General features: G+C 42.8%; 1 protein-coding gene across 5 annotated transcripts in view; it reads left to right on the top strand.

Annotated features, from left to right (window-relative positions):
- The window catches only part of CAMK1D (calcium/calmodulin dependent protein kinase ID), a 346472-nt gene that overhangs the window by 281196 nt on the left and 42703 nt on the right, over positions 1 to 22573 (top strand). For all 5 annotated transcript variants that reach the window (XM_036452768.2, XM_036452785.2, XM_036452757.2 and 2 more), the window contains 2 exons: positions 12881 to 13019; positions 15252 to 15378. In XM_036452768.2, the coding sequence (XP_036308661.1) occupies positions 12881 to 13019; positions 15252 to 15378 (266 nt within the window). The remainder of the gene's footprint in view (positions 1 to 12880; positions 13020 to 15251; positions 15379 to 22573) is intronic.

Below are 22573 nucleotides of genomic sequence, written 5' to 3'. Positions count from 1 at the left end.
TTATAAAAGAATATATTAATTGAAGAAGACATTTCAGTGAATAATGGATATGTGTGCAATTACAAGGGAATGCTTTAAAATAGTTATTTATGGAAATACTGGTACACAAATGACAACAAACTACTGTGGCCTAACTGCTTTGGTTTGCGGATTGCCTTGGGCTGTTTTGACCCGGTCCATTCAGTCCATGGGGCACAGATTGAGCCATGAGTTGCTGGCAGTCAGACCCTGAGGACCAGTCTTCCCCAACACTGCTCTGTATCTCTCACTAACTTGCCCTTTAGCAGATCATGCTAAATATTTTTGACTTGGTATTTAAATGGATGATTATATAGATACACTGAAGGTTTCTTTTATTTAGATGTTTTTAGGTGTGACCTTCTATTGAGGGGAAGCCATAGGTGTTGTCTGCTCAGGGTCCCTGCGTAAAACCAGGACCAGACAGATGGAACAGCCATTCATGGGGCTGGTGAGGGGCCCTAGAACCTTCTTCAGAGTATACAGTGCCTATTTATAGCAAAATAGCTAAGCCCAGAGTAGAAGAGACCAATGAGAGATATGATTAGTGATGCAAAGGTACAGCATGCAAACCATTAGCAAGTTTAAATTGACTGGGAGAGTGTAATGGATGGATGGGTGGATGGGTAGCTGGGTGGATGGATGGAGTGAGGTGAAGATAGATAGAAAGTTGCTCAACTGTCAGTCTGCTTAACAGGGTGGGCTTCAGAACACTTTGGTTGTATACTCCATAGCACACGCTTTGAGGATTTGCATGATAGCTTAAGGATGTCGTGCCCAACTAGACTCAGACCCCATTCACTAAGCATTTTTTGTGCAGCATCTTACTTTATTCAACACACATTTAGTTAGCTAGTTATATGTGCCAGGGACCATGCTAAACCCTGGGTAAACTAATTTCAGCAAAGAGGCTAACATTAACTCTGCCTTCCTGGAGTTCATTGTCTGGGGTAGGCCCGAGCAGAGTAGGAGGACAAGCAATACACAGATAAATATGCCAATAAGTAATGCTAAAAGGTGAGTGCTGTGCAGAAATAAAGGTACTAAAAGCAAATGTAATTGGAGGGAGGGGAGCTGCTAATCGGATCTGGAGATCACGAAAAGCTTCTCTGAAGTAGTGACATTCAAGCTACTCTCTAAATGATGGGTAGGAATTTAGATGTGAAGGTTCAACAGGCACACACATGCATCTTTGTCAGTGCTATTGACAGCAGGTAAACCTAGGAACTCCACAGACTGACTTAATCAACAAGGGCATTGAGCATTTTGCAAGGCTGACAAAAGCAGGCATTTTTATTTTGCTCATGCTTTTCAAAGGCATTGTTTGACCTTCCACATATTACCTAAGTATGTGTGCTCCCCCACACATCTGCTATGTGATTTTCAGTAAAGATACTCTTGACTGAGAAACACTAGAAGAACTATAAATACATGTAATGAACTTCCATTAAAGCTGTACAAACAAAAAGGAATTCAAAAGCACATTTGAGACTTGTCACAAAACCGGGGCCCTATCAAGTTATCTTCAGATACTGAATCTCTGAGCATATGTGAAATTGCATAATTGCCCTCATTAGTTTTGAACATAATCACTTATCCCAGATAGACGAAGATGTGCTTACAGCCAACTGGCAGTTCCCTACTTGGGAGTTACCAATTTGGTGGCCTATCTGTAATCAAGCTGTGTTCCTGGAGCTATTCCAGAACCATCTCCAACCCTTGCAGTTGTTCCTACTCAAAGAATGCAAATTTATTTTAATATTAGTAAAATTATAATAGAAAAATGGGTTGCCAAATAAAATCTTCCTAATTGGATCTAATTGTGGGAAGGCTGATATGTAATCATCAAACAGTTTATTACAGAATATTTCCCAAGGTTATACTGTATACATTCAAGAACATCGGTTATTATACAGCTCGTGCTGTTTGTGCTCTACCAGTAGTTCACTATTTGGAGCAAAGGTACATCAATTAGTACCTCATTAACCTGGAGTAACTCAGGAAATGTGAGTTACTAGGTTGAAAGCATTCTGATCCCCACCTTGTGAGTCCTCATTTTATAAGGTTATAGGAAGATATCTATTTAATGCAGAAGTCACAATGCTCAATTGTACAATTATGTAATATGGCTAAAAGTTTTCACCAGTTTTCATTCTAATCAAGTGCATGGACACCTACACAAAACTCCAACCTGTCTGTGGGGAGCAGAGGGAAGAGCAGGGGGCTCTTCGGGCTATAGAGCCAGAAGCTTTGTATCACCCTGTGTCCCTCCTCTCTTTCCAACTGCCTGCTCCTAGCAGCACCCTCACACCAGTCCCCTGTCTATCAGTGGTTTACTCCTGCCTGTGAGTTACCCTGTGGAGAAGGGAGACGGGAACTGGCATTTCAAAACACTAAAACATGCCAGGAGGCTTCCTGGGGAATTTCTGTTCATTGTCTCGTGCAGTTCTTAAAGCAAGTATAATTTCCCCTTTTACAGAGGAGAAAAATAGGCTCAGAAACCTCAATCCTGGGTACCCTGTTCTGTGTACTCAGACATCTCCTCCAGTCCCAACGTCTAGACGCCATGTCATATGCCAGTGACTCTCAGATCGCTACCTCCAGCCCTGGCCTTTGTCTTGGCAAACACAAAGGATATTTCTTATTTGATCTCTCAGCAGCATTTGCCAGGGTTGACCAAGGCCTCCTCCTTGATTTCCATGGCACTGCACTCTCTTTCTTTGCTTCCTGCCTCTATCTGTTTGGTCTCATTTGAGCATTGGCATTCCTAACACTCAGATGCTTTCCTTTTATCCAGTTACACTCTCTCAATGGTTGATCATGTCTAGTCTACATTGAATGGCCAGATTATTATGATCTCTGAACACATAAAAATCTGGCCACTCAGTATATATCCTATATAATAAAAGGCTAATATGCAAATTGTCCCCTCGACCAGGAGTTCGACCAGTAGGCAGACTGGCCAACCACCCAGGTCCCCACCCATGCATGAATTCAGGCACAGGCCTCTAATATATATATATATATATATATATATACTGAGTGGCTAGATTATTTTGTGTTCAGAGATCATAATAATCTGGCCACTCAGTGTATAGGTCTTGCAGACCATCTGCTACATGCTGATGACTTGTTCATTTTGAACTCTAACCCTGATCTTTCTCCCTGAACTTCAGTCTTATACATTTGGGCTACCTGTCTCTATCTAATAGGGGCATCTCAGACTTCACATATTCTACTCAAGACTCTAGATTAGGGGTGTCGAACTCAATCAGAGAAGGGGCCAAAATCTAAAATCCAGCCTAAATCGCGGGCCGAATGGTTTACTGAACAGTCATAAACTGTCATTGTGATGGAAACGCAGTGGAGTGCAGTGATGACAGCGCGGTGCGGGCCACATTGCAAGGCCTGGCGGGACGGATTTGGCCCGCGGGCCTTGTGTTTGACACATGTGCTCTAGATCTATGTTCTCCAATATGGTAGTGCCAGGGTGCTCCTTACATTCATCAAGCTCACCCATTTTCAGAACTTCTTCCTCCCAATTACTTGGATAGCTCTTTCCTGTAATCCTGAGAGGCCCTCTTGAAGCCCATTCAAAGATTAAATAAAATTTTAAAGTCAGTTCTTCATTTGCACTGGCCACATTTCAAGTGCACAATAGCCCTGTGACTAGTGGCTACCATATCAGATATTGCAGATAAAGTGCATTATCATCATTGCAGGAAGTTCTGGTGCTCACTGCCAGCCTTGTTGTTTTGAGCCCTCCAAACCTATTTTTCACCAGGGCCCCTTTCAAATACTGGCACTGCCATCTACTTGTTTCTCAAATAAAAAATCTAGGAGACAATCTTGATTCCTCTCCTTCCTGCATGTCCCATATCAGTATCATCTTGTCTACTGAATCTCCAATACATTCCCTATGTCTGTCCACATCTCTCTGACTCCAGTGTCCCAGGCTGAGCCTTCATCCTCTGTCACCTGGATCACTGCAGTATCTCCTCAGCAATCTGCCTGCTTCCAATCTTGCCTCAATAGCCATTTTTCACACAGCAGCCAGAGCGATCTCTACAAAATGTAAGTCAGTCACCTGTCTTCTGGCTGAAAACCCTCCAATGATTTCTTATCAAATGTAGAATAAATCCATCCTGGTTAAACCTTAGCTTCCATAATACAATATCTTTATCCATGTGGGCTATCATAAATCAGGGTGCTTATAAATAACTGAAATTTATCTTTCATTAGTTCTGAAACCTGAAAGTCCCAGATCATGGTGCAAACATAATTGTGTTCTGAGCTCCTCCCAGGTTGTAGGCTGCCAACTTCTCATTGTATCCTCACATGGGAGAAATAGGGCAAACTAGCTCTCTGTCCTCTTCTTATAAGGGCACTAATCATGCTCATGGGGCCTCTACCCTTATTACCTGATTACCTACTAAGACCCCACCACCCAATACCATCACATCGGGAGTTATATTTCGACATACGAATTTGGGGAAAACACAAACATTCAGTCCATAGCATATGTCCCTGCTTGGTCTGGGCCTTGTTTTCTGTCAACCATTCTACCCATTGTCCAGCAAACTCCAGTTATTCTGACCTTTTTGGTCCCCAAATGCCCTAAGTTCCATGCTGTCCTTAGGACAAACTCACCCATCTTCAGAACCTCTTTCCCCAAACTGTTACTTGGACAACTCTTTCCTGTCATTCTGAGAGGCCCTCCTAGAACCATTTAAAGTGTTAGCACCCGGTACTCCTCTCAGGTTTAAGTTCTCTGCACAGCATGTAGAACTCCTTGAGAGTTCCACATTTACCTACTTGTTTGTTTCTCTTCCTTCCCCACTGGAATATAAATCATAGATATTGGGGATTCTATATGAATAATATATATTTTGGCTTTTTGGAAAACAAAAAAATTAAAATTGATTCGTAATTATCTTTTTCTCCCTGGCATGTGAACAGGTGCTTTGACATGGAAGGAATTAGCTGTTTTCTCTTGAAATCTTGATCATGTTAATCATTTCCTCACAAAGCCTTTAGCCCTTTTCTCAGGAGTAAAATTTCCTTATCAGAGTCTCAGCAAGCAAGTTTCCCAAACAAAAGTAAAGACTTTAGTTCTTTCTTATCCATCATTTTGGCTATAACCACACTTTTCCTGGCTAGTTTCCTGGCTGGGAACTGAAGGGTGTAGTTGAAAAGTAGGAAGAGAAGATGATTCTAAAGAATCACTGAGGCCCCACCAAAAGCAATGCAAGTTGTTGCCTGGGTGAATGGGAATCTATGCACACTGCAGAGCCAGCCAACATGCTTTTGTTACAATAGATTTGCTTTTCTGAGCATACCTAAGGGTGTCAGGAAGTCTGCAGGACTGAGAATACAAAAGCAGTGGGCCTTTAGGATGGCACTGCAGACCTTCATTGGAAGACAGCATATACACCGTGGAAATGACCTTGTTCCTAGATGTCCCTCACCCCACACCCACATATATCAATGGCAACACTCTCAGTAGCCTCTCTTTCAGAAATGGTTACCTTAGATATCAAGTGGCTTACAATTTACTATTGTCTGATGCAGCCCATTCAGGCTCCACTGCTGGGTTTTCAGAATCCTTCAGGATCAGTCTTCACCAGTTGCATTTTCCAGATAAGTCTGGTTTCTTTGATACCTTATTCATACCCGCTTTCAGCTTTTCTCCCTGCCTGTCATGTTCTCCCTCCTAATGCCTATCTTCAGGACTCAGCTGATGTTTTTATGTAACCCAGCAGGACTGTGATGGACTTGGGGATACAAAGGAAGTGAAGGCGCCTACTTCAGGAAGCCTCCGCTAGCCACTGATTTCTCCCTTCTTCAGTGCTCTGTGGATATCTATCTGGGGTCAGAGTTTGGGAAGTCATTAGTCACTGTGGTCTACATTGTCAACCTGAGCTTTTTTTGTAGCCCCCAAATACAGACCAATACTGCATGCCAAGCAGTGGGCTTACAGAAAGAAGGTGCTCACTGATCTCTTTCATTGACCGCATTTCTCTAAAGAGAGTCAGTTCCTCAAAAACTCGTTTTATGATCATTCACATTACTAGGCCTTACTTGCCATTGGGCTTTTCCTCACTTGACTAAATACTTACTGCTTCACCTTTAAGATAGCCCATACTCAGCCCTAGCTGAGTAGCTCAGTTGATTACCAATATGCCAAGGTTGTGGGTTCAATCCCCTGTCAGGGCAGATACAAGAATCAATCAATTAATGCATAAATAAATGGAACAACAAATTCTCATTCTCTCTCTCTCTCTCTCTCTCTCTCTCTCTCTCTCTCTCTCTCTCTCTCTCTCTCTCTCCCCCTCCCTTTCTCCCTCCCTCCCTCCCTCCCTCCCTCCCTCCCTCCCTCCCTCATCAATCAGACAGTTCACACTGACTTCCTGCCCTGAGCCCTGGGCTCCTTCTAGGTGTTCTTCTGTGGGCTTCCAAATCACTTTCTTTCACTGCCCCACTCCTGATGCTAGAACCCTCTACTGTGTTTAACTTCCCTGTGCACCTCAAACCTCCGCCCCTCTTCCCGGCTGTGGGCCTCGTGGAAAAAAAAGGGACAACATATAGCCTGGCTTACTAGATTATTTGACTTATGAATTTAAAAAATACACAGCGCAAAAAAAGTTTCCCCCCAATGAACCTCAAAACTATATTAAAAGAGAATGCACAATCAGAGGTACACCACACGAACATGGGGTGCTTCATGTTGCCCAATGTATTCCTTTGCTCAGACCGCCATAGCAAAATACCACACAATAGGGGACTTAAACAACAGAAACTTATTTTCTCACCTTTCTGGCAGCTGAAAATCCACGATCAAGGTTTCAGCAGGTTTGGTTTCTCCTCAGGCCCCTCTCCTGATGGCTACCTTCTCTCTGGCTTCACATGGTCTTTCCTCTGTATGAGTGCATCCCTGGTGTCTGTCTCTCATAAAGACACTACTCATATTGGATCCATATGACCTTATTTAACCTTAATTATCTCCTAAAGGCTCTATCTCCAAATACGTAATAATTTCAACATACAAATTGAGGGAGAATGCAATTTAACCCCTAGCACTTCAGATACTGAGAAGACAAAATAGCCAGAATCAAAGCATACTGAAACACAAGGAGTTAAATTGATCTGGTCCATTAAAAGAAGAGGCATATGTTTGTGTTTTGAAAATTTCTGAACAGATTGAGGCCTGGAAGATATTTTGAAACTGAATTCTAAGAATAAAGATATTTTTATTATGAAAGTAGGATTTATTGAAGGATAAAAATGTTGAAGGCAGGGGTTCCATTAAATAAAGCTTTAATCTTCCCAGTGTGGATGGGGAGTCCTCCCAGGAGCAGAGTGTTCAGATGCCAAAGCCAAATGAAGTAATGAGGATTAAGGGAAGGAGCCTGGGAGACAGGCAGGGCCACTGCCCCACATGGGAGGAGGGAGATCCTGGGGCTGCCAAGTTGGGACTTAATTGAGGGAAAGACTGAGAAGAAGACTGAGAAGATAGATTATTTCTCTCTGTTGGCTGGGTGAAAAAAATGTACATATCTGTGATCTGGGCCTTGATCACATTTGAAAAACGCTTTGCTTGTAACCTCTCTTAATCACAACCTGCATATTTCAAGAGTACCTTCCCCTTAGGACTAAATAAATGCAAATAGGGAAGATGGTTCTTAGCAAACACACATTTATAACCAGCGTCGCTCTGGGGCACATTAAGACCACATTGCTCTTGTATTCTTGTCGCCAGGTTTTGTTACTCTTTAGCGGCCTGGTTATCTGAGCCTTTGTGAATTTCAAGGCATGTTTGCTACAACACTGCTTTTTTATTATCCCAGCATCACTGCTAATAATTCTCAGACTATTCTTTCTGAAATTAACAGCACAGTTTGGCCCTGTAGGGGAGCAAAACATTTTACTCAACCCGTTTAAGGTGCTTGGTGGGGTCTGAAAATTAGGCTGACAAAGACATATTAACAGGAGAAAGGTTTACAGATTATATTAAGTTTTTACATGTACTTGGGAGCCTTCACAAGAGAATGAAGGCCTGAAGAAGTGACTAGAGCAGACAGCTTTCTACCTTGTAGACAGATAATACATTTGTGAAGAATTGAGAAGACAAAGGGATTTGGAGCAGGGGTAGTAACTGATGAAGAAGTAACTAGGAAGATAATGATGAGTTAATAGGTTTGTTTGCCAGTTTTTCTGGTTTTGACTCTGGGCTGGTAAAAATCTGTCTACAATACAAAGGCAATTTACTTATTGTCTTTAGACAGTGGTGGGGGGGGGGGGAGGGGCAGGAAGCTTTCTCTGCTTCTTAATTGTCGTTAGCTCAGAATAATTTTTATGCCAGAGGCATATTTTGGGGTGACATATGCTAGTTTCCTTCAGTCTTCATTTTATTTTATTATATCTAATTTCTGGAGAAGTAGATTTTGGACCCCAGTTTTCATTATTGGCACAAGAACTATCTTGTAGTGAATGTGTGGATGATATTTTTATAAGACATAAAATATTTTAAGTTAAAATTGGCAGTAACTTTAAAGTAAGAAGATGATACCTATTAAAGTTAGATGGGGGCGTTCAAGTGTATGTAAAGAACAAAATGGTTTCCAAAGGCAGGTTGTTCTAAATCAATGTCCAAGTTTGAATTGATAAGACTAGAGAATTTTTCAGTCATGTCTTTGTCTTCTCCCTTAATCTTTGGTAGCTAGTTTATCTTTATCCCCCACAGCTAAGCCCCTCTTCTGATAGCTACATCCATTCATTTGATTTATTGGTACTTTATTATGATTCTAGTTCTTTTTCTCTATCACCAGGTCCCTGATCATTCTAACTGGATTCTGATGTTTTTCTTTATTTTTAATTCAGGACTCCATGCACACAAGAAGCTTGCCATAGAAGGATTAGAGCACATGTGTCAAACACAAGGCCCGAGGGCCAAATCCGTCCCGCCAGGCCTTGCAATGTGGCCCGCACCGCGCTGTCATCACTGCACTCCGCTGCGTTTCCATCACAATGACAGTTTATGACTGTTCAGTAAACCATTCGGCCCGCGATTTAGGCTGGATTTTAGATTTGGGCCCCTTCTCTGATTGAGTTCGACACCCCTAGATTAAAGAGTAACCTATATTTCAGATCAGCAGCCAATCAACCATGGTCTCTAGGCCTAGAAATGAGACATGCCCCTCACCACAAGTCCAAGCTTATTTCCTCATTAGTGATTCTGGGATTCTGGTTGTTCACAAGCGGTTTTGAAAATGAGTGGTTGTCTAGTTAGCTTAGACTGCCTTAACAAAATACCAGAAGCTGGGTGCCTTAAACAATAGAAATGTACTTCTCACGTCTGGAGTTTGGGAAGACCAAGACTGAGGTGCTGGCAGGTTTGGTTCCTGTTAAAGGCTCTCTCCCTGGCTTGCAAGCAACCATCTTCTCACTGTGTCCTCACATAGTAGAGAGAGAGAGTACTGGTCTCTCTTCCTCTTCTTAGAAGGTTGTGACACATCATGGGGACTCTACCCTCATGACTTAATCTAAACCTGATCACCCAACAAAGGATGCCACTTCTAAATACCATCATTTTAGGAGTTAGGGCTTTAGCACATGAATTTGCAAGGAGATAAACATTCAGGCCTTTACAATAAATAGTATAAAGTGATTTGCATAAAGTGAAAAGAATAAAGTGATTTGCAAATTTAAGGTATTTTTATTAGTACTTGTTACATTTTTTTTATTGGCAAGTTTTTAAACATTTCCCCAGTGCCTTCGTTTCTAAGGAAACAAAATTTTTTTTCTGAGCAATGTTCAGAAAAATAAAGATCTGCTGCAATTTGAAATTTAATAAGGGAAATAGCAAATGTGCAGAGCATTGGGACTCTGTGAGAATATATACTATATCCTGCAGCAGAATCTTGCACTTCAACACTGAAGCTCCAGTTTTTACTGTATTGATGCCCTATTCCACTAGAATATATTAACACCTTACAGATTACATAGCAGAAAAGAGAACTTTGAGAGAATGGGAAGCAGGAAAGATCAGTTTTGAGGGAGGGAGATGACCTGGCAGGGTGAGCCCTGCAGTACTAAGGATGGGGTGGGAGAAGAAAGGGTGAACAATCTTCCCTGAGGTCCTCCAGCAGCTTCCAGAACAGAGGAGTGAGTAGCAGGCGTAGGAGTGGTAAGAAAGCACTCGCTTTAGATATTAAAAACCCTCTTTTCCACACCATGGTTAGGGGAAGAGATCAACCAAAGGACTTGTGTGCATGCATATGGGCCTGGCCAGTGGCCAAGGACAACGGGGGGGGGGGGCATATGAAGGGAGGGTTTAGGATGGGATTGGGGGTATGAGGACAATTATATGATACCATAATCAATAAAAAAAAATGGGGGGGGGGGAGAAAGCACTGGAACACGCATATGCTATGCCATTATTGGAGGGTGGACTGATGTTAGAGAATGAGGAGGCACACAGTCAAAATAGACTTTCCTCCTTCATAGCTAATGCTGCCTTGATTGGCACCAACCATGGGAGTAGCTAGCATATAATGTTGAATGAATAGTCAAATAAGTGATTAAGTCAAGTGAATGTATTCAGTCACCCTGCCCCTGGCAGTAGTACATCTCCTGCCCTACATCCTCAAGCTCTGCAGAGTTTCAGACATTGAAACTCATTGGAAAAAGGTTCTAGAAGAAATGAAGACTGACGAGATGTGGTGTCAGTTGCCAAGAGGGGACATTTTGGAATTTTGGTTTACCTAGGGAGGGATTATTTAAACAATATAATCACCAAAGTGTAATTTCTCCCCGGTTGTTTCAATTTCTTTTCACTCTTTTGATTGCTTTTTATTTCTCCTGAGCATCTTCCTTTTCTTGTCTATATTGCTTAGTTTGCTTTGGAAACAAGACATTATTCAAGTACAATTATTTCTTGGAATGACCCTAGATAACACATAGGCCTTTACAGCTGCAATTGTGTTTAGGTATCTGTGGTTTAGTTATTGCACATTGATGGCCATGACTTGCAGAAAATGAATCATAGCCTTCAGTGTTTGTAAATGTGTGTGTGTGGTGTGGCCAGAGCATGCCTTTACTCTATTAAAGCTGTAGGAGTTATTTATGAAACTTAATATTTATGCCCTTAATACTTCAAATAAATCTCTTTTTCATTTTGATTTTGGGAATTTTTTTCTTTTTTTATAGAAAAAAATAGTGTTAATATAACCCTTGAAGCTAATTTCTAAGATGGCTTAATTATTTGTAAGAAGTACTGTTTTCTTAGCAAAGTATATATTCTAAGAACTGGAAGGCTAAGATGTTATTTGATTTGTTTCTATTCAGAATTGTATAGTTCTATTAAACTATATAGAATTGTATAACTCAGAATTGTTAAACTCAGAGTAGCATCAAATATCAAAATGAAAGGGTCTATAGAAGTTGTTCAGGCTTTTTGACCTTTTTCAAAAAGTCCTTTTTTTTTTTTTTTTTTTTTTTGTCTAGGCCTCTCTCATAGTTTTTATTGTTGACAGTATTAGAAAAGTCTCTGTTTACCCCTCTTTACCCCATCCTCCCAGCGCCTACCCACTCCCCCAGATCTTTAATAATATGAAAAAAAAATATTTAATGCAATCTGAAATTCAAAGCAAATTAACATAAAATATCACCAAAGGCTGGGAGGGGAAACAAAACAAAGCAGTGTAATTCATAATAATAAAAGCATAATATGCTAATTAGACTAGATAGCTGAATGACCTTCCAGACATCATTTGGGATGTCCTTTAGGATGAAGCCACAGTGGCAGAGGCTAAAGCAGAGGCAATCAGGCAGGCAGGTGAGCAGTTAAGGGCAGTCAGGCAGGCAGACAGGCAAATGGTTAAGGATGATCAGGCAGGCAGGCAAGCAGTCAGGGATGATGAGGCAGGCAGGCAGAGTGCTTAGGGGTGATCAGGAAGGCAGGCAGGCAAGTGGTTAGGGGCATCAAGCAGGCAAGCAGAGTGGTTAAGGGCAATGAGACAGACAGGCAGGTGAGTGGTTAGGAGCCAGTAGACCCGGATTGCAAGAGGGATGTCTGACTACCTATTTAGGCCCTATCCCTGTGCAGTCGGATGTACAGTCGGACATCCCCTGAGGGGTCCTGGATTGCAAGAGGGTGCAGGCCAAGCTGAGGGACCTCCCCCATGCACAAATTTTGTGCACTGGGCCTCTAATAGAAAATAATTTTCTCCCCCCCCCCCCCCTTTTTTCAAATCACATGTGGCTTTCAGGCTCTGATACCAGCCTCTGAGAACATCCCCCTAGCCTCTGTTGGAAATAGTTGACTAGATTAACACCCTCATTTTACAGATAAAAAGACTGAGGTTTAAAAACCTCAAGGAATGCTCATGCACTCAGCTTATTAGGAGCATAACTCAGTCAAAAGCCCAGGCATCCTGTTGGCTGCTCCATGCTTTGCCCATAGCACCCCCACCTGGGTCCTTTAAGGATACTGTCTCTGTGAAGGAGACATCTTAGCCAGCATCATCTCCCTGTATCTGATGATACTGACATTGTCACAGCAGCAAGGAGGCAGAGGCCAGGAGAGACCTGCCAAGCCTGACTAGTCTGTGGGCCATGGCTTATTTTTATTTTACTTATTTCATCTGGACATTTGTACCACAATAACATAGAATCACTTCTGTGGTAGAGCTTCTGGGGACTAGATGGGACAAAATCTAACTCTAAAAATGGATTCATTTATAAAATAAAATTTGAGTCTTTTACCATATTGAAAGATGATTATCCCTGAATAATTCAACAGATCCTCTCAAACGTCTCATTTCTTCTTCTTCTTCTTCTTTTTTTTTTTTTTTTTTAACAGTGTGTCCGGTGGAGAGTTGTTTGATCGAATAGTGGAGAAGGGATTTTACACAGAGAAAGATGCTAGCACTCTGATCCGTCAGGTCCTGGATGCTGTCTACTATCTCCATAGAATGGGCATCGTCCACAGGGACCTCAAGGTAAGACCATGGCTTAGTAACATCCTTCAGCTGCTCTCCAACTCATAATGCACCTGCCCAAGAAGATTGGTTTCAGAAGAGGGATGGGGTTGCCTTATGTGGATAAGGGTGGAATAATAGTGGGCATTTGTGTACTGTTGGTCATCTGGGCCTTTGTGACTCAGAAGTAGCTTGAAGGAGAATGAAGGTGAGTGGGGCTGGCCATTGCCTGGGGGATTTTATAGTCATAATGCCAAAGGGCAACCAAGAGGTACATTATGTATTGATTGAAGTTTATCTAAAAGTAATTTTGTTCAAGATGTACAGGACACAAAGACACTTCTTCCAGTGCAGTTCTCCAGTTTTCTCTTTATTGCATCTCTGTCTCTGCACAACATGCTATATGGGGGAGGGTAGGAAGGAGAGAGTGGGTAGAGAGCAGGAGATGAAAGAGAAGAGAAATGGAAGGTTATCAGGAAAGATAGCTTACATGTACTACAATGACAGCGTCTATAATGTATTGGGTTTCTTTCTCGTAATTTCCTTGTGAGAAAGGAAATTTGGCATCCTTACCCTTCACTCAATAGCACTGAAGAACCTGGGCCATGTTTGGGCACCTTGGAAATACATTCCTCCCAGGTCTATGTCAATACCAAAGGGCAGATAACGAACATATCATTTTGAGGAACAATATAATTAGCATTGTTGACCCAAAGCTGTAATGTGGTTTCATCTATAGCAGTTCCAGGTCTAACCCCCAGTGCTCACTGCACCCTTCCAGGTAGAAACCCCCCCCCCCCTCAGCATGCATACCCACCACTTATATCATAAACACAGGGATTATATTATACTGAATATAGGGCTATTGGAAATCTAAACCAATTTAAAAAATAAATTCTAAGCAGGAGTGAAAATGGAATTTCAATATCTCCTGTTATCTGGTACCAGGAGTCAGGGTATAAAATGGTGTAGCTTTTCCTTTAATAAGCACTCACTATAAAGTTTTCTCTTCTTCTCTCCATGTTATCATTTTCTGTTGACTAGGCTAGTGGCTCCCAAACATCAGTCTGTATCAGAATTGTCTGGAGGGCTTGGAAAAACACAGACATGGCCCCACTCCAGACATTCTGCCTCTGTAGATTTTCAGTGGGGCCAGAGAACTTGCATTTGTAAGGAGAGTCTAGGTGATACTGATATTGGCTTGAGAACCACTCTTGGTAGGTGAATTTAAAACCACTGGATGAGAGTATTTAGGAATGTTGATCAAGTCTTACCTGTCACCTTTTGCAGTCTTCTTCTCTGCCTCCTCCTCCTCCTCCTTCTCCTCTGCCTCCTCCTCCTCCTCTTCCTTCTTCTGGTTAATCCTCACGCAAGGATATTTTTTTCCATTGCTTTTTTAGAGAATTGAAGGAAGGAATGGGAGTGGGGGGAGTTGGGAGAGAAATATCAGTGTGAGAGAGACACATCAATTAGCTGCCTCCAGCAAGCACCCTGACCAGAGCCAGGGATCCAACCTGCAATCCTGATCATATATGCCCCAGATGGGGAATTAAACCTAAGACCCTTCCATGCACAGACTGACTCTCTAACCACTGACCAAACTAGCCAGGGCCTTTCAGAGGGAGAGGCAATGTGTGTTTATTTGAGACCAACGAGAATATTTGGTTTTCTATCATTAAGCCAGGCAGAAGCCCAGATTGTGTTCTGATTGAGAGACAAAGGCTAGGGAAGGGGAACAACTCTATCAGTAGAAGGAAAGTATTTCTGTTGGTGCAGGTAACATAACTTAGGGATGTTCATTCTAAATAGTTTTTAATTTTCAGTCCATTAGTCATTAGAACTGCTTTCTTGTTATTGTATACAATGTTTTTGGGAAACAACATTTCCCTGGGCCCAGTCCAGAGGTTATTTTGCCCTGTCGGTACCATCCCGAGGTCTGAGGCATAAGCCCTGCAGGGCAGTCCCTCTGGCATGGCAGCTCTGCTTACCTTCTCGTTTTCACTGGATTGCCTCCAAACAGGGTTAATTTTTTTTAAGTAGGGAAAATACTAATAATAGGACAGGGCCTAACATTTATTGAAAACCAGTAAGTGCCCTTGCCAGTGCTTCATTCAAGACCACTCTTCTTAATGATTCACTACATCTAAAGATCAAGTATATTTTTGAATAGTAAATAGATTTTGTGGTTTGGTGAGTTCACAATTAATCTGCTCTAAATACAGTTTGTAAATACTTTTCTTATTTTTTTTTTAGCCTGAAAACCTCTTGTACTACAGTCAAGATGAGGAGTCCAAAATAATGATCAGTGACTTTGGATTGTCAAAGATGGAGGGCAAAGGAGACGTGATGTCCACAGCCTGTGGGACCCCCGGTTACGTTGGTGAGGACAGTGTGTGTGTGTCCCTGCATGTCACTCTCATCAGTCTTCTTAAGCATTTGCGGCTGGCACATGATCACAGCTGCCTGCATTTCCCTTGAGGGAAGAATAAAATGAGGGAGAGACCCTGGAAGGAGCTGGAAGGGAAGGGATTCTGCTTGAAACCTTTTAAGAGTTGGGGAGAAATCCTATTTGATTGGGGTGAGGGCCTAACTTGAAGGCCAAGAGTTGATTTGGATGAATTCCCAGATTCGAATACCAGAAATGTTCATGTGTTTATGTTTTCAAATGCTTTACAGTGAGATTCTAAGATAACAATAAGGTGCAAGCACAAATAAAACATTTAGAATGCTGAGTTAGAAGCAGCTTGGAGTAAAATGTGGATAGGAGGACTCTGGTTGGAACCTTAATGAAGTCACGCTCTCAAACTTGCCAGTCTTGATCTGCACCAGGGAAACCAAGAATGAAAGTTTCCTTAAAATGAGAAGCCCAGGCTTTTTGTGCTAAACATGGGGAGGCCGAGGAGACTACTGACAGATGGGAACACCTGGGCCCTGAGATTCACCTTCTGTCTTCTGGGTCCTGGAGAAAAGCCATTGGAACTCTTTGTGAAGTCTTTGAGACTTTCATTTACAGGAATGTATTCATTCCACTCAGCAAATATGTATTAAAGTGCCTGCTATGTATCAGATGCTGTTCTAGGCACTGGGGTGATGGCAGTGAATGAGCCTGTCGTCACGCAGCTTACATTGTGGTTGCGAGCAACACACATTAAACAAAGAAACAAACAAATGAACAGGGTTGTTTCAGATCATGGTAAGTGCATGAATAAAAGGAATAAAAAGGGCCTGTGATAGAATAACGAGGGTGGAGAGGGATTGGAGCTGGGTTGAGGGGATGGGCAGGAGACTTGGGCAGCCAGCCATGGGAATTTAGAGGACATACATTCCAGGTAGAAGCATCAGCGTGTGCAAAAGCCCTAAGTGGGAAAAAGCCCAGGGAGAGTGTACAGGCTAGAATGTCTGAAAATAGTTAAAACTGAGGTTGGAAAAGACTTTTAGAAAACGGAGATTAAGGCTGAAATCCTATGCAAACCATGATCGTTTTTCTTAATGAGAATAGGAAGCCTGCCCTGGAAGAGAGAAGGGAATATTGTACAACCAACATCATTCCTGTCTGTCTTTGGTAGCAGCACAAGGTCTTCCTCAGAGGCTGAGGAAAATAGGCCTCACTGTGGGCCTTCAGGCCTCGAGCTTGTGGGAAACTCCAGGGCCCAGCCTTACAAGTATTTGCATAATAATGGATGATATGTCAGAGCTGTTGCATTTTTAAAGGACCTCACCAGAGAGGAGAAAAGAACAGGCTGAGGGAATAACATGAGAGACAAGGAGATTTCGAAGGAAGGAATAAAGGCGGTGGGAATGTGGCAGGGGATACGAAGGAGTGCTCAGTGCTTGTTCTTGACTGGTGCAGGAGTTTGTGTCCCTGGGTTGTGTGCATGCATTAGACAGAAAACAGATTGTTCTGATCCTAATCAAGAGAACAGCATGGGCCTTGATGGAGATAATGGCATAGTGAGCCATCTCTGTTCTAGGAGAATAAAGTGATAGTTGCAGGAATAGGCTGGGTCCTGTTGGGGACACCAGAAGTTGTGGCTGTGTCACATATGTAAATGCATGTTTATGCCTTGGTGGGGCGGTGGGCAGACATGTGAGCATGTGTGGTGTGCCTGTGGAATTTCTCCAGCTTAGTCCAAGCCATCAGGCAAGTAGCTAATCGAAACAAATAGACAAGCTTATTCTCATTTCTCTGAGAAGATGGGGAGGAAGAAAGTTCAGACCTCAGACATTAGAAAATGAGAAGGTCTATGAGCTCATGGTGTCCAGGGCCCTTGCCAGGAGGCTCTGCTTCTTCAGCGGGCTGGTGCCCAGGCTCTCTGAGCCAAGACGCTGCAGAAGGTGAGGTGGCTGCCCAGTGTCCCCTTTTGGGAAGTCAGCTCTGGGACGTGATTTAATGTTCTGACAAAGAATGTCCATATTTACATGTGCATCATGCTGCTCTCATATTTGGCTCTGATGCTGGAAAGCTTTAGCACTTTCTAAATTGGTTTTTGCTTTTTTGCATCTTGGCAGAGCCCGCAGAGGGCAGATTCTCTGGGTCTCTAAGTGGCTGCCATTGTCTGGTCTGGTTCTTGTTTAGATGTCAGATGCTGATGAGTCTGGGAACTGGGGACAATGTTTGGATGTGGCCCTGATTCCTACTACCCAAAATTAAGGCCAGAGGAGCCCTCTAGTAATCCTCTCATCAAGTATCAAGTTCTCTGTGAGTGGGGAGGAGAAGAAGAGAATTGTGGAAATACAGCAATTCTGTTTCTTCATGTTTAAGCACTTAGACTCTTAGAAGACCTTTGAGAACGAGGAAGGGGACAGATAGGGAGGCTCCTGTCTATGTAGACATACCTCAGGCAATGGGCGGTGTTTCGTCCCCTGCAGTCTACATGGCAAACTCCTATGCAAAGCCCTGCTTACATGCAACCTCCTTGTGATTGCTTTCTCAACACCCATCCTCTCCTTTGCCACCCCAGTGCTTTTCCTGACCCTTTCTTATCATGGCTCTGATTACATTGTCTCGGGGTTCGTTTCCATCTGTGTCTCTCCCCACCATGCTGGGTTTTTTTCTAGAACAGGGAGAGTGTCTTATTAATCTTGGCACAGATGCTTGTTGACTAACCCCAAGGTTCTGAAAATCAGCAATTTTTTTCTTTCCTCTCCTCCCTTTGTATTCATTCAGCCTACAATTTATTGAATTCCTATTATGCACCCTGCACAGTGGTTTGCTGATAGGAATACAAATATGAATAAGACATATTTCTTCACAGTCAGTATTACTGAGAGAGACAGAGGGCAACCAGGTATATTGAATAATGTATGGTAAGCACTACATTATTCAACCATTCAAGAATTATTTATTTAGTGCCTACCATCGGTTCTAGGCTCTGAGGATACATCAGTAGAAAGAAAAAAAAACAGATAAAGGTCCCACCCTCATGGCACTTACATTTGAGTGGGAGGGAGACAGATGATAAGCAAACAGCTAGGCATGTTAATTAGCACCTTGGATAGTGATAAGTACTCTGGAAAAAAACAAATCAGTCAAGAGATGAGTGTGTGTGTGTGTGTGTGTGTGTGTGTGTGTGTGTGTGTAGGTGGTTGTAGTTTTAATTATGGGGATGAGGGCAGCTCTCACCTAAGATGGTGGTGATGTGGTAAAGACCTGATCCAAGTGAAGAAGCTGGCTGTGCTGTTATTTGGAGGAAAAGTATTCCCAGGGTGCTGCAAAGGCCCTGAGGCATGGAGAATGGAATGAGCAGGGTGGAGAATAGGGCAGATAAAGTCAGAGAAGCAATGGGAATGGCAGGTAGAGACCAGGACTACAGGTCATTGTCAAAATTGTGGCTTTTACTCAGTTGGCAGGAAGCTACTAGAAGGTTCTGAGGAAAGGCATGGCATGATCTGACTTTTACCAGGATCCCTCTAAGGTACAAGCTGGCAAAGTGGACATGGTGAGAAGCTGCCAGATTCCACATATAATTTGAAGATAGTATCATCATGATTTTTAAAATATATATATCTTATTGTGTTGTGTTTTTTTTCAGAGAGGAAAGGAGAAAGAGAGTTAGAAACATTGATGAGAGAGAAATATTAATCAGCTACCTCCTGCACACCCCCTACTGGGGATGTGCCTGCAACCAAGGTACATGCCCTTGACCACAATCGAACCTGGGACCCTTCAGTCCACAGGCTGACGCTCTCTCCACTGATCCAAACCAGTCAGGGCTATTATCATGATTTGAAAAATTAAAAGAGAAATCCAGGGTAATTCCAAGGATTTTTGGTGTGAGCGCCTGAAGTGGCATAGTTGCCTTGAATTGAGATGCCCCTGGGAGGAGCAAGTTGCAGAAATATTATCAGGGGTTTGGGTTTTGATTGGTTAAAATCTCCAAGGTTAAGGAGGCTGCTGAAATATGAATGAGTCTGGAGTTCTGGAGAGAAATCCAGCCTGGAACCATGCAGTCTTCTCGTTACACATGGCAGTTACGTTCTGTGACATCCCGTGAACCCTGAGTTAGTGAAGTTGCTCTGAGGGAAAGATAGGATTAGGTTCCTGGGGGGCCTCTGATCAAATTTTCAGCAACTGATCGATACGTACCCTTGTTTTATGTGTATTTCTGTTCAATGATACCTTATTTAATATTATTGTCAATTTATTAACATTGAACTCATGGCCAACAGTACATGACTCATGCTTGAACAAGACTTGTCAGACACATGTGTTTTCTCCATAAGGCACATCCAGTCCTTCCTGTGCTTTAAGAACTCTACCCAGCACTTCGGCATTACAATTGGGGCCCATTTGAAACAGAGAAGTCAATAGAACACGCAACAATGTGAAAAAATGTGGTACCAATTAGACCATAAAAACAATACTTATTTATAGTGTGAGAGCCAAAACAAGAGGGCAGAGCATTGCCACTCTTGACCTCACCTGGGAATGTGCACCGTGGACAACTCAAAGGTTTGGCCACTCTGCTCATGTCCACAAATGACCACAAAAGCATCATGTATGGATTTGGGGGCTAGAAGTGAATTTTAGCGTGTAGGCAAATTAAAAGATATGGAATACGTGAGTAATGAGGATGGGCTGTTTTGGGGAGCTGATGTTCTCTGGATGCATTTTAAAGCCAGAAGCCTAGATAAGATTGCAAGCTGGGTAGGCATAGACCAGTGGTTCTCAATCTTTCTAATACCTCGACCCTTTAATACAGTTCCTCATGTTGTGGTGTCCCCCAACTATAAAATTATTTCCATTGCTACTTCATAAATGTAATTTTGCTACAGTTATGAATCATAATGTAAATATCTGTGTTTTTCTCTTGGTCTTAAGTGACCCTGCTAGCGGTTCTCAACCGCTGCTGTAGAGCCTAAGATCATCGAGTAATATAGATATTTACATTACAATTCATTAACAGTAGCAAAATTACAGTTATGAAGTAGCAACAAAAATAATATTATGGTTGGGGTTCACCACAACATGAGGAACTGTATTAAAGGGTTGAGGTATTAGAAAGGTTGAGAACCACTGGCATAAATGGAGGAGAAGAAAGGCCCCAGGGCTAAGTCATGGGACTCTAGGGTCCATGGAGTTAGCAGCAGTTGAAGTAAAAAGAGAAGCAGGGAGTGTGGCATCTGGCAAGCTTCAAGTTGGAGAAAGTACCATGTGTCAGTTGTTGCTACTAAGTCAAGTAAGATAAAGACTGAATGAGTATTGATCATTGGTTTTGGGGGACCTTGAATTATAACTTTAGAGGCCCCATGCATGAATTTATGCACAGGTGGGGTCCAGCCTGCTTGCCCAATGAGGGGCTTTGGGGGTTGGGGGAGGCAATCGAGAGTGGGGCCAACTGGCCTTGCCCCCTGGTCAAACTCCAGGTTGAGGGGACAATTTGCATATTAGCCTTTAATTATATAGGATTATGACTGTGAGAGCCTGGCAATCAGAGCAATGCCAGGAGGAAGGTGAAACAGGTGTTTGTAAGAAGATCCCAACATGTCAATCCTGAGGAAGGACACAGCCAACTCCACCTGCCATGGGATCTTGAACAAAGAAGCCAAAGCCTCATTTCTGCTGGGCAGTTTCCCATTTGACCAGGGCAGAACCCAGCTGTGTGGCATCTGTGAGACAGTAGGGAGAGAGTGTTGTTCTTCTCTCTGACTTGCGGGACACTGCCTCACTAGTCCAGGCCAGGAGCAGTGGGTTACTGGCTGCTTTTAACTTTAGTTCAAACTCCTTCTGGGTAGAAGTGTTGGTTTTAATTTGTGAACACTGTTGTTTTGTTGTCATTATTACCTAAATGACTATTCAATTGAATAGTTAACTTTGGAAACATCAAAATTATTGCTTCAGTTTAAATTAGCTCTCTAATAATGAAGAAATAAAAATAAATAAATAAAAAAAAAAATAAAAAGTTAGGGCTGTTTATCCCAAGTATCCCAATCAAATAGTGTTATAGAAGAAGGCAAAAAAAAATCTGAGCATTTGAACTTCACCCTTTGCCTATCGCAGCTGCCCAGATCGTACACACCCTTTATAAGGATCCATGACCCTGGCAGATTGTCACTTCAGCAGGAGATGTGGGCATGTCTCCATCCATAAGTGTTGAGTTCCTACCACAGGCAGCACAGAGAGCTTTTCTGCTAGATGGCAAGTGGGCAACACAGATCCACACAAGCATGTTTCCAGTGTCAAATCACTGACATAGTTTAGAAGCAACATCCCAGATACAGGTGGGATAGATCAGCAAGGGCTGGAACAACCAGAGGAAAGCTGTGGAGGAAGCAGGATTTGAAGGAAGGGTAGAACTCAGGAGAGAGTTACAGATGCAGGCCAGCAAGAGAAGGAAGGCCTGAGCCATGCTTCTTGTATGGTCTGGGAGAAATGAACAGGCTCCTTGGGCTTGGAGAGAGGGAATGCATAAATACTCGGAGATAATTTAGGGGAAATGATGGGGCCACCTGGTGGAAATCAGCTCATCAGGATAGCATGGTGGCCATCACTGTGGTTTGGCCTGTGCGGGGGGCCTTTTGCGGCAGGGATCTCCCTTTTCCGTGACCCGCATGGGAAGAGATGAACGAATCGGTTCTAAGTGGAGGTGGCCAGGGATTGAGAAATATTAGAAATAAAGAGAGAAGACACAGAGATAGATTTTAAGTTGGGAGCTGGGTGGGCTGCCATCCTGTCTGAAGGAGAGGCAGGAAGACGAAGACGAAGACAACGGCTCCTCCCAGCACATTTATTTTATACCCCCAATACCAGGAAGTAACACCAACTTATTTGCATTTTTAAGTATGCCCTAGCACGCCTGGATTCACATATCTAGTTCTGCCCCTGCCTATACCTGGGCTGATATGAAGGCCAACCTGACAACATGTCACCCATCTTGGGGAAACATGTTCCCAGGGCATGGCTCTGCCTACGCCTTGAGTTCAACTGATCATTATTAAAGAAAATTGCCCATATGCCTTCCCAGGTGGCCCTCTACAGGCCTGGATTTAGATCTGTGTAAATGAGTTGGGTAGAATATTCCCCTCAGTGTCACCCGTATGGGAGAGAGGCAGAGCTAAAAAACTTAGGAAAGTTA

This window comes from Pipistrellus kuhlii, unplaced genomic scaffold (assembly GCF_014108245.1).
Source record: "Pipistrellus kuhlii isolate mPipKuh1 unplaced genomic scaffold, mPipKuh1.p scaffold_m20_p_1, whole genome shotgun sequence".
Lineage (NCBI taxonomy): Eukaryota > Metazoa > Chordata > Mammalia > Chiroptera > Vespertilionidae > Pipistrellus > Pipistrellus kuhlii.
This window is presented reverse-complemented; position numbering and strand designations above follow the sequence as displayed.